A 13,896-nucleotide genomic window follows, 5' to 3' on the forward strand; every position below is an offset into this window, starting at 1 on the left:
TCTTCTCTTATGTTCTTCATTGTTATTTTTGATTCTTAGTCTTATGAAATCTTCCATGGGTATGATTATGTATGACAACTTGTTTGGATGGTTGTTACATGTTGTATGGTATCGTAATGTTACTTTAAATACAATATTTATTTTGATTGTTACTTAAATTTTATTGTAACGTATCTTCAAATCCATCGTTACGTAACGATGAATAGTGCCACTTTATGTAACGACCGATGATGCCATTATTGTGGTCGCGTCATTGCCTTTTCGATGATGCAACCTTCTATTAAAATCTGGTTATCTAATATAATTATGCAACTTTTCGATGATGCCAAAAGGGGAAAGATAGGTTGTGCTTTTTTGCTGTGGACTGTGATGTTTATAACCTAATGAACCTGGTCCTTGATGATTTGTGACTTTAAAATCGAAAGTGTTCTAACATTGTGTTGATGTTGAGCTAAGTTGACACATGACCTATGCTTATGAAAAGCATAGAGTTTATCATCATTAAAAAGGGAGAATTTATTGGCCCAAGTGAAGTTTGTTTTGATGATATTGACAGAGGAACTTAAGCATGAACCAGGCCCATACACAGTGTACACAGACACGGGCAGATTCAAGCATAAGGGATGCACGTGAAAGAGATAAGATTAAGTTGTTATATTTGATATCTCCTGATAGAAAAGGTTACATAAATGATAAGGAGAAGGACTCCTTACTCGAAGAGAACTTTATCCAAGATAAGGGAGGAGTTAAAAGTTGAAGATAACTAGAACTCTTCCACCAATGAAGACACTACTAAAAAATAAGATTTTAGCGACGGACAAATTCTGTAGCTAAACAGAAAACTCCGTCGCTAATCTTATTTAGCGACGGATTAACAATGGATTATCAAGAAATTTTGCTTGCCACGAGCGGTTTAACGACATATTAGTGACGGTGTTCCTAGCTAATTTTTTTTTTTTTTGTAGTGAGAGTATAGCATTAGAACTTTAGTTATTTCCCATTCTACAAACTCTATAAATTACAGGATGTTCTCATTTTACAGGGGACGCACAAACACTAAAGTTAAACTTGAGTTGAGAGCAAAATAACAAGGCATTTTGTAAACAATTCTTGTGTGACTCAAGTGTGCGAACCCAAAGCTACATGAACTAGATAGAAGAACCAGTTCTAAGTGTCTTTCTTTTATTCTAGTTCAAATGTAGTAAGGCTTTTCAAATTGTACCTTTTAGCTTTATCTAGAGGCAATTGTATTAGGTACTCTAAGTATTCAAGTTAGAGTTAACTTGAAGTTGTCGCAACAGTTAAAGGCTGGTTGCCATAACGAGATCAGAGGTAATCCTTAGGTTTACAAAGAGTGTTGTAAATGCTGTTTTGGCTCAGTGATTTAGTGAAGTGTTGGAGAAAATCCTACTGAGTAGTAGGTCGTGGTGTTTTTCACCTTTTGAGCCAGGTATATTTTTCACGTAAAAATACTTATGTTCTTTACTTTTCGCATTTATTATTTCCGCAACAGTAGTATTAGGAACACTTAAAAGAACCAAGTCCTTCTATAATCAGTGCATGTGAAAATTGGACACCACACAATTCATCCCCCCTCTTGTGTGGCATTGAAGTATATAACATCAAGTGCACTACAACGGTACCCAGTAAGTGCCAAGCCTAAACTCAGTAGAGTAGTGACAAGGTCAGGTCAGGGCACTACTGGAAATAATAGGAAACAAGGCATAAGATATAATAATATAATGAAATAACTAAGAAGTGAACAATGAGAATTTACAAAAAGATAACAACACGGGATTCAAGAATACTACAACAAGTGAGGAAAAACAAGATACTTACAAGTTGAGAAACAACAAAAACAACAACAACACAACAAATAGAGTTAAACAACAGAGGCGCTCCAAAGGTACCGCATCGTAGTCCCAAAAGTAAATATGCAACAGGAGCGTTCCCGAGGTACCGCCTCGTAGTCCCAAAAGTAAATATGCAACAGGAGCACGACAGAAACCTCAATCAAAGAATGATAACCGCACGACAGAAAGATCGTAATATAATAACACTCAGCATGGCTGAAACCTCGTGCCACAATCAAACAATCATCTCAATCAAAAATCATGAAAACAACACATAACAATTGGAACAATGAAATTACAGCAAGGAATCCTACAGTTAAAGAATGAATACAAAATCAAGAAAACATGTAATTCAACTAAGCATGTTGCACAAATTACAAATAAGAGATAAGACACGTAGACATGTGATATTAGGCTAAACATGATGGCTACGCGTGCTAGAGTAACTCAATTAAGGGAATAAAAGGAACTATTTAGCAAAAAACCAAATTTTTAACATAACGCACTCGTCACCTCGCGTACACATCCTTCACGTATTGCAATTTACCATAACAGTACCAAATCTTAAGGAAAATTTCCCCCACACAAGATTAGACAAGTTACTTACCTCAAATCTCGCTCATCTAATCACAAAGAAGGCAATTCCATCGATATTTTTCCAACTTCGATCGGCTCGAATCTAGCCAAAATAATTACATACTATAAATATGACTATAAGAAACTAATTTAAATAATGAAACTACGTCTTTAGCAAAGAATTGAAAAATCGCTCCAAAAGGTCGACTCAGGCCCACATATCGGAACCCGATAAAAATTACAAAATATGAACACCCATTCAACCACAAGTCCAACCATACCAAATTTACAAAATCCTAACATCAACTCGACCTCCAAATCTTAAATTCTTATTTTGAAATCCCTAAGCCCAAATTATCGAATTACACCTCAAAAATACGTAATCTAAGAATGACAAAAACTAACCTCAAGATTTCCGTGAATTCCCTCTGAAAAATCGCCCCAACCGAGTGTTTAAACTCCAAAATGACAAAAATGTTGGAACCCCTCTGTTTTTAACACTGACAGTGTTTTCGTATATGGGATACACTTGGCCGCATCTGCGCTCTCGCAGATGCGATGCTCCCCTTCGCTTCTACGGATAAAATGTCTGCTTTTGCGGACTCGCTTCTGCGGCAACACTGCCACTTCTGCGAAGCAACCCTCCTTCTCACTTTTCGCTTCTGCGATCGACCCGTCGCAGGTGTGACTCCACTTCTGCAGTCCACCTGCCCGCTTCTGCGACCACTGCCTCAGTCATGCCTGGCCCCTTCGGTGAAGCCCATCTCACTTCTGCGAGCAAAATTCTGTAGGTGCGATTGCACCAAAAGGCAGAATTCCAGCAAATGCTTAAAGTCCAAATCTGATCTGTTAACCATTCAGAATCTACCCGAGGCCCTCGGAACCTCAATCAAATATACCAACAAGTCCTAAAATATCACACAAACATAGTCGAGGCCTCAATTCATTCCAAACAACGTCGAAATTACGAATTGCGCCTCGAATCAACTTATAAATTTAAAATTTCCAAATTCTACAACTTGTGCCGAAACATGCCAAATCAACCCGGAATAACTTCAAATTTCACACACGAGTCATAAATGACATGGGAAGCCATTCCAAGGCTCGAAACCCCAAACAGACATGGATAATACCAAAGTCCATTTCAAATCAAACTTATGAAGTTCTTAAACTTTCAAAAATTCCAACCTTCCATAATATGCGCTGAAATTCTCCCGGATCATCCGATACTCAACCCAAACATACGCCCAAGTCCGAAATCATCATATGAATCTGTTGGAACCTTCAAATCCCGATTCAGATTTTTTTTACTCAAAAGTCAAACCTTAGTTAATTCTTTCGACTCAAAGCTTCTGAAGTTAGAATTTTCCATCCGAATCAACTCTGAGCTTCCCGACCACACATACAAGTCATAATGCCTGAAGTGAAGCTACTCAAGGCCTCAAACCACCGAATGATGTGCTAGAGCTGAAAACGACCGGTCGGGTCGTTACATTCTCCCCTACTTAAACATAAGTTCGTCCGCGAACGTGCCAAGAACCGCTCCGGATTTGTCCAAAATCACTGTTTAACACCTCGTGCACCTACCCGTGTCGCCACCACCCAGTTGAGCACATTAACTCGAGCCAGACTAGAGATACTCCTTATATCTTTAGCTAACAAGCTTTAGAACCAAATTCCAACATTCGAAATTTTCCACGAGACCGATTCTAACATACGAACACCGCATCAATTACCAGACATTCTGCTTAGCATGACCATGCTCCTCCGCTGAAATCACACCATGCACCATATAAATCGCTTGATCAAAATAACATCATCCGACCACAATAGCTGTAATTCCATGAACACGGCCCGCAATACACCTCATAACACATATAAGCCAGATCCAGCTCTCGCAATAATGCCACGACAGAAGAGATGCGTAGAAACTCATTTACACCTGCCGAAGCAAGAAATCATGGAGTCTCTTCTACTGACAAGGACCATTACCTCATTCTGAGCTGAATAACGATATTTGCTCTTTAATATACTTTATATAGATCTGATTGCACTAATTTCAGGACCAATAATCTTGTCTCACCTAGTACAAACTGCCCAGGCAATAAGCCACCTCAAACACTGCCCAGGATTTCATACGATGCCATCGATGCGCCAACAAGCTACAACTCGAATATGATACATAAGGGAAAAACTAAACTCTGGAAAGGAACTTCCCATGCCGCATAACGAATAAAATGGCCGAACAGACGCTATGAACTCTTCTCAGAGAATGGGAAACAAAATTAAACAGAAATAAGTACATGGAACCGTACTCAATATCTCACCATTGCGGCGTGCAACCCGATCCACACATGGTACCGTTGCAACATGCAACACGATCCAAACATGACAATAAATAAGGTAATACCCATCAAGAAAAAATGCTTATACCTACGAAATACAGAATATCGACCATAAGCATGCCAAGTGCAAAAACAAAAATACAACGTTGGGGAGACATATAGCGCCATATGCTACAAAACCCAAGCACAATTAAGGTACGATAAATGACTTGTATCTCGAGAGCCATCCTGCTCATATAACACCACAAGCTACACGGAATCACAACACATGTGTGAATAATCAAGCTGTCTCATAACCTACGTGGAACAATAGAGTATTACATAGAATAGCTGATGAAGGGAATAACATCCAATGCCAGAAGATTCCTCCGCAAGCAATGTTATGCCGAACGAACACATCCGGCCTGATGTAGAGCACAAATTCGCATTAGACCTACCAACGGACCTCTAGCCGATTCTGATTATACCATACTGGGCCAACCAAGAGTCCACAATTTAATACACAAAGCCTCTTACACAGGACACCATTCTCCGGTGATATTAAAGGAAATGCCAGCTTATTTTGAACTTCTGGATCCTCGCCCCCCCTCCCCGAGCTCGGGACATTCTTATCAAACTGAACTGTAACCTTGATCCCTAACCTCCAATTTCAATAACTGTAGAAAATACAAACCTCAAGTTGTGGTCTAAATCGCCATAACTCTTTCGGGATCCATTTACACATAACAAAGCCATTTGAATCAAATATCTCCCAAATCAATCAAATTATGGTGGCTGTCAAGCCCGCACGTAAAACCACCAACCACATGTATAACTTCACACGCTGAAGAAACTGATCATTGCCACAATCATGCTGATTCAACCATTACTAACCGACCAAACATCTTCTAGTTTATTCTCCACTCGCCTTAGAAATAATAATAGCTCCATTCAAAAACATAACGAACTAAATCTGCACTCATCCCGAGTGACCCCGCATCACAAGACCACATCATCTCAATACTCATGAACCATCTCATACCCTCCTCAAGCGCACAATGACATCTCCAATTAGCGCACTCATTCTGCAAGACCTTTCGCGAATCCGAAGTTATTTCAACTTTTCCTCTAATACTGTACTGCAGACCCGATGATAACATAGAGCACTCTAAGACCCTTTTATAACCCACTGCAAAAATCGATCCTTAAAAACACAACGGACCCAAAATCCTTAGGCACTGCACTTAAATTCTTGAACCCGCTAGGACCGTTATTAAGAGTCATCCACTCTGACCTGGTCCCGAATATAACCAAACTCTAACGCTTTGCTAGCACTTGAACACTCCCTCAAAGAAGCAATCGACTGAATTCTTTTCCTTGTACATCACATCCACAAGAAGCATAAACTCTGAGTCTTCCCAAAACTTGCACGTGGACCGATAAAAAAAATATAGCACACACTCAACAAGTTCTTTGCTCGAATTACCCCTGATATTTTCTTTTCTTAGCCATAAATGATCCACCAATGCACCAATAACTAGAACCCGCACAAGCAGATAACCACGCGATCCAATCGTAGAAGGTGGGCTCCCCCACTTAGCCTTAAGCTACCATCACATAATGTAGAGCCCACAAAGCTTTCTCCTTCTTAGTTACTATGATCTTGCATCGTTAACCTGCCAAATTTCTCGAAGTCTTTTTTTAAGCTTTTTATGAACATTCTGAATCATCAGCCACAATCACATATTCGACCTCTTATCGGGTAGCAAGTAGAATTCTTCATAGAAGCTTCATCAATATCATGCAACTGCTAACCTGCTCATAGTAGATAACCCACTTGTGGAATTCCATGCCGACATCTTCCGGCGGCACTGCACTGGGTACAAATACTACGAAATCAGTAAACCCTCCTCAGCCCACGCTCGTCCACGGGCTGTACAAGTTCGTTCATTTCCCGTTAACATCAACTGAAAGTCCGACAACACATTCCAAACTCGAAGTCATGATGCATCCAAATCGATAATCAAGTTTTCACACCCCTCTTCATTTCAAGCAAACTCCTCCTTGCCATATTCAATCTTCCCCGGTACAGTAGCCACCATCCCAAATAAAATCCATAGACCAAATCACATTCTATCACGATTCCCAAATCGCCCTAAACTTTCTCAAGGAAAGTGGTTTTCCTGCTACAGAATCCATATGCTATTCTGCCACTTCCACTTCAGTTAAACCACCTCCTTTAAGCAACTCATCGACCTCTACTCTTCATAGTTTGACCTGCTAGTAATTCAACCATCGCAAGACACCTTCCATATGTCCTTCCTCATTCTTCGCCAACCTATTACTTCCCAGATCAAAATCTATACATGTAGCACTTGAACTAATAAATTTCTACCAATTCTAAACCTCTTAGAAGATCATCTTTCTCGAGCCATCAACATTAGAAACACCAATTCGATTTTTGAAATGGCTACGTACCGCCATCTCTGACAACCGCTTCTCAGGCACCACTTTACAACACCCTGCCCCAAAGGCAAATTGAAGAAGACCCTAACATCAACGAACCTTAATGCATTCAAACAAGGACGGCGACACCACATCACAAATGAAAATTCAACCACGCTCGAAAATATCATGTCTCGTTACTTTATCAACCAAGGCCTGGATATTTCCTTTCCTCCGTTTGAATTAAATGTCGAACCCCTAAACCACGCACTGAGATATCCTCCTTTCGAGTCATTCACTGCCTTGACACATAGACAAGCACCCTACCATTACACTAACACTGTGCGACAACAATGCATGAACATCATAGCAATCCGTGCATAGCCTCAAAACTATAGGAAATATATCTACTGAACTGAAATGATAGAACATCCTTCCACAAGGTGATGATAATAGCCTGCCCGAATACGCAGGGAAAAATATCCGGCACCACGTCTGCAGTACCACTACAACTCCTCGATGCCTAATCAATAAGAAAGCATTTTCCTTGATATTTTTCCAACTCCGATCGGCTCGAATCTAGCCAAAACAATTACATACTATAAATATGACTATAAGAAACTAATTTAAATAATGAAACTTCGACTTTAGCAAAGAATTGAAAAATCGTTCCAAAATATCGACTCAGGCCCACATCTCGGATTTGGACAACAATTATAAAATATGAACGCCCATTCAACCACGAGTCCAACCATACCAAATTTACCAAATTTCGACATCAACTCGACCTCTAAATCTTAAATTCTTATTTTGAAATTCCTAGGCCTAAATTCTCGAATTACACCTCAAAAATACGTAATCTAGTCGAAATACTTGATGATAATTCAATATTATCGACTAGAAAATGGTCACAAGTGACTTACCTCAAGATTCCCGTGAATTCCTTAAGAAAAATCGCCCCCAGCCGAGTGTTTGAACTCCAAAATGACAAAAATGTCGGAACCCCTCTGTTTTTAACACTGCTAGAGTTTTCGCATCTGTGATACACTTGGCCGCATCTACGCTCTCGCAGATGCGATGCTTCCCTTTGCCTCCCGAAGATAAGTACATATGTCTCCGTACCGATCCGTGAGACTCTACTAAACCTGCTTGTGATTCATAACACCTATGAACCTAGGGCTCTAATACCAACTTGTCACCACCCCAATTTCCCCTCGTAGGATGTCGTGATGACACCTAGTCTATAAGACTAGGTAAGCCTAACAGTTATGCGGAATAACTGAATATAAAGCTGAAACTCAACCTCAACATTTGAAATAAATAAGAACTGCGATTTCAATAGTTACAACTCCCAAAACCCGGTGGAAATAAGTCACAAGCTCCAAAGAGAAAAATACTAAATATCTCTATACATCAGAGTCTAATGAGGAATTAGGAAAACAACATAATAAAGATAGAGAGGGACTCCTAAGTCTACGGACGCTGGCAGATGTACCTTAAAGTCTCAACATACGGGCTAACTCACTGGTACCAGGTCTGGTAAGCAGTACCTGGATCTGCAAAAAATAATGTGCAGAAGTGTAGTATAAGTACACCACAACGGTACCTAGTAAGTGCCAAGCTTAACCTCAGTAGAATAGTGACGAGGTCAGGTCAGGGCCCTACTGGAAATAATAGGAAATAAGGCAGAAGATATAATAAAATAATAAAATGAATAAGAAGTGAACAATGAGAATTTATAGAAATATAACAACACGGGATTTAAGAAGACAATTACAACACGTGAGGAAAAACAAGATTCTTACAAGTTAAGAAATAACAATAACAACAACAACAACAACAACAACAACAATAACAACAACAACAACAATAACACAACAAATAGAGGTAAATAACAGGGGCGCTCCCGAGGAATCGCATCATAGTCCCAAAAGTAAATATGCAACAGGGGCACTCCCGAGGTATTGTATCGTTGTCCCAAAAGTAAATATGCAACAGGGGCACTCCCGAGGTACCGTCTCATACTCCCAAAAATAAATATGCAACATGGGCGCTCCCGAGGTAGCACATCGTAGTCCCAAAATTAAATATGCAACAGGGGCGCTCTCGAGGTACCGCCTCATAGTCCCAAAAGTAAATATGCAACAGGGGCAAGACAAAAACCTCGTGCAAACAATGATAACTACACGGAAGAAACCTTATACCATAAAAACACTCTGCAGGGCAGAAACCTCGTGCCACAACCAAACAGTCATCTCAACCAAAAATCACGAAAACAACACATAATAATTGGAACAATGAAATTACAGCAAGGAATCCTACAGTTAAAGAATGAATACGAAATCAATAAAACATTTAATTCAACTAAGCATGTTGTATAAATTACAAGTGAGAGATAAGGCACGTAGACATGTGACATTAGGCTAAACATGATGGCTACACGTACTAGAGTAACTCAATTAAAGGAATAAAAATGAACTATTTAGCAAAAAAATGGATATTCAACATTTAGCCTGAGTACGCACTTGTCACCTCGCGTACACGGCCTTCACATATTGTAATTTATTATAACAGCACCAAATCTTAAGGGGAGTTTCCCCCACACAAGGTTAGACAAGTCATTTACCGCAAATCTCGCTCATCCAATCACAAAGAAGGCATTTCCCTCGATATTTTTCCAACTCCGATCGGCTCGAATCTAGCCAAAATAATTACATACTATAAATATGACTATAAAAAACTAATTTTAATAATAAAACTATGACTTTAGCAAAGAATTGATAAATCGTTCCAAAATGTCGACTTGGGCCCACATCTCGGAACTGGACAAAAATTATAAAATAGGAACGCTCATTCAACCACGAGTCCAACCATACCAAATTTATCAAATTCCGATATCAACTCGACCTCCAAATATTAAATTCTTATTTTAAAATTCATAGGCCCAAATTCTCGAATTACGCCTCAAAAATACGTAATCTAGTCGGAATATTTGATGATAATTCAATATTATCCACTAAAAAATGGTCACAAGTGACTTACCTCAAGATTTCCGTGAATTTCCTCTAAACAATCACCCCAACCGAGTGTTTGAATTCTAAAATGACAAAAATGTCGGAACCCCTCTGGTTTTAACACTGCCAGTATTTTCGCATCTGCGATACACTTGGCCGCATCTGCGCTCTCGCAAATGCTATGCTCCCCTTTGTTGCGGACTCGCTTCTGCGGCAACACTGCCGCTTTTGCGAAGCAGCCCTCCCTCTCACTTTCCGCTTCTCCGATCGACCCGTCGCAGGTGCAACTCCGCTTCTGCAGTGCACCTGCCCGCTTCTGTGACTACTGCCACAGTCATGCCTGGCCACTTTTGTGAAGCCCAACTTGCTTCTACGAGCTTGCACCTGCGAGCAAAATTCTGCAGGTGCGATTGCACCAGACGGCAGAATTCCAGCAAATGCTTCATTCAAATTTGATCAGTTAACCATCCGAAATTCACCCGAGGCCCCAGGGACCTCAACCAAATATACCAACAAGTTCTAAATTATCATACAAACTTAGTCGAGGTCTCAAATCATGCCAAACAACGTTGAAATTACGAATCACACTGAATCAACTGATAAATTTAAAATTTTCAAATTCTACATCTTGTGCCGAAACGTACCAAATCAATCCGGAATAACTTTAAATTTCGCACGCGAGTAATAAATGACATAGCGAAGCAGTTCCAAGGCTCGAAACCCCAAACGGACATCGATAACACCAAAGTCCACTTCAAATCAAACTTATGAAGTTCTTAAACTTTCAAAAATTCCAACCTTCCATAATATGTGCCGAAATTCTCTCGGACCACCCGATACTCAACCCGAATATATGCCTAAGTCCGAAATTACATACGAACCTGTTGGAACCTTCAAATTCTGATTCCGAGATCGTTTACTCAAAAGTCAAACCTTAGTCAATTTTTCCAACTCAACTTTAGAAATTAGAATTTTCCATCCGAATTAACTCTGAGCTTTCCGAAATTTAATTCCGACCACACATACAAGTCATAATACCTTAAGGGAAGCTACTCTAGGCATCAAATCGCCGAATGACGCGCTAGAGCTCAAAACAACTGGTCGGTTCGTTACAAAAAGCGCTTTCTAGAGTAGATCAGCACGTACAATCGGAAGTGCATTGATAAGAAAATCAACAAGATAGTCAGTTAAGCGGATCTGTTGAACAAAAATCTCACTTTTCTTGTGAATACTATCAATTTTTGATAAAAATATATTTCCTCATGTCTTCTTTGTTGAATCCTACCATCAGCTGATATATACATACAATATTATCTTTATACAATATAGTTGGTTCTTTCTTGCTAGGTAGGCTACATGCACTTTGAATATGTTCAATTATTGATCTCAACAAGACATTCTCAGCGTCTCTTATGAATCGCTAATATTCTTTGTATGGCTGAAGTAGTAGATTCTAGTTTTATAGAACACCACAAAATAGATGCACCTCCACATATAACAATAACTGGTATGCTGATACTGAAAATATATGTCATGTGTTAGATGTACATTCTTAGTATGATTGTTTGATTCTTGAGTATATTTAGTGCTATTTGGTATATAAAACGTTGTTTTATGTTTTAGATGTACATTCTTAGTATGATTGTTGATTACTTTGTCAGTTCTTTGTTTCCTTGGTGGCACCTGAGACTTTGGAGTAAACAGATGAAGAAATTGGTGATCACTAGAACAAAACTTGGTTGCATACTTGTCATAAGTTGTTAGTTTTGTGGAACAGAGGAATACAAGTCTCTTTTATAGTTATTCTTTTTGATTAATTTGTTCATTCCGAGAAAAAGTCAGCTGTTTTAAACATTCTTTAGAACAGTTTCCTTTTGTTTTGAAATTTTACTATACCTAGAGATAGATGCTGATAGGTGCCCTTGTAAGAGTCTATGAAGCTCTTATTTGTTGATGTTTGTTGAATTTATCACTCTGTTAATTTTATAGAAACGAGTTACTTTTATCTCTCCGCCAAAGATGGTATCATGAAAAACCCTTCGTCTTCTCATCTTTAATTTTGTCATCTTTAACAATATTTCACATGACATTATCTTTTTTATGTTTTTCGTCTCTGTTATCCTATAGCTTTCTGCATGTTGGGAAGAATGTAAAGTATGATCAACTAATGCTAAGTTGATAAAAGAAATGTTGATACTGCTAAGCTGAGAAAAATGTGAAGTATGATGGGCTACTTGTCCCCACAAAAAAAAAATGGAAAAAAGAGAAAAAGAGATAAAAGGAGAAAAATAAATATGTGAGTATGCAAAAACTTTTTAGTTTACTGGCTTGTTGTGCTTAAGCTTTCAATTCCCTTCGGCGGCATTCATTGTGGAACATGTCATAGTTGTTTGTCTTCTTGTGATTCAGGTTGTGGCAAGCCCAGCTGATCTTGTCAAAGTTAGGATGCAAGCAGAAAGTAGAATGGCAAGTCAGGGTATGGAACCTCGATATTGTGGGCCATTTGATGCTTTTAACAAGATTATTCGGACGGAAGGCTTCCTAGGACTTTGGAAAGGCGTGCTCCCAAATGTCCAAAGAGCTTTCTTAGTTAACATGGGAGATAAAGTACTTGACAAGTTCAAGTTTGTTATCAACAACAACATAGCGAATGATAATATTTACGCACACACTTTATCATCTATAATGTCAGGCCTGTCAGCTACTACATTGAGTTGTCCGGCAGATGTAATTAAGACAAGAATGATGAATCAGGCTGCTGACAAGCAAGGGAAGAATAAGTATAGAAACTCCTATGATTGTCTTGTCAAAACTGTCGGAATTGAAGGAGTCAAAGCATTGTGGAAGGGATTCTTTCCTACATGGGCAAGACTTGGCCCTTGGCAATTTGTATTCTGGGTATCATATGAGAAATTCCGACAAATTGCTGGTCTCTCTTCATTTTAACCAATTCATCATGCTGTGCGTATAAAATAGCGGAACAAAGGTTAGGTTTTCACGTTTTTCCTTTGGACTGATCTTGAGTTACGTATGTTGTATCATGGTGGGTGTTTGAGAAAGCCCAGTATGCTTCTTGACTCCCTTTCACGAGAAAATTGGGGAGATAGATTCATTCAGTATTGGCTAAGCATGCACCAGTTTTCTCTGCTCGAGTCATTTAAACTGTTTTGCTGTCTGTTCTTCATCCAAATATTAGCTGGTCGATCTGAAAATATGGCTGTGCCAGGGACACTAGGAATTTCTCATATTTGCCGGGAAGTTCAGAAACAACCAATTGGGAGGTATCAATATGAAGAAGACATCACTATTCTTTTTCTTAAACTGAGCTGGAGAGCAATCCGTTGGAACAAGCAATACATGTGCCAGTTGGGTGTTAAAATTGTAGCTTGAGGCATTATTTCTCACGTTATGAAATAAAACTAAGAAAACACTAATATTAAGAAAGATAGCAAGATGAAAAAAAGAAAAAAAAAGATAGCAAGATATTGAGACCTAAGTTGCTCGGACACGGGTACGGGTGTCCGACACGAGTACGGATCTAGAGGTTGGATCCTTTGAGATGTAAATTCTAAGATCTGGGGATACAGATCCTAGCACGAATACAGGTGCGGGAATCCTGGCTAAAAACAATTCAAAAAGTTAATAAAATAAAAATATCTCTAAATTATGAATAATTTTGTGGAA

At 39.0% G+C, this 13,896-nt stretch overlaps 1 protein-coding gene across 1 annotated transcript in view; it reads left to right on the forward strand.

The window, feature by feature from the left end:
* The window catches only part of LOC142178060 (mitochondrial uncoupling protein 3-like), a 31,435-nt gene extending 17,747 nt beyond the window's left edge, over nt 1-13,688 (forward strand). Inside the window, exons 2-3 of the mRNA XM_075247382.1 lie at nt 12,340-12,361; nt 12,555-13,688. Of these exons, the coding sequence (XP_075103483.1) occupies nt 12,340-12,361; nt 12,555-13,158 (626 nt within the window). The 3' untranslated portion in view covers nt 13,159-13,688. The remainder of the gene's footprint in view (nt 1-12,339; nt 12,362-12,554) is intronic.
* Nucleotides 13,689-13,896: the final 208 nt, after the last annotated feature.

Source organism: Nicotiana tabacum, chromosome 24, assembly GCF_000715075.1.
Source record: "Nicotiana tabacum cultivar K326 chromosome 24, ASM71507v2, whole genome shotgun sequence".
NCBI classification, from domain to species: Eukaryota; Viridiplantae; Streptophyta; class Magnoliopsida; order Solanales; family Solanaceae; genus Nicotiana; species Nicotiana tabacum.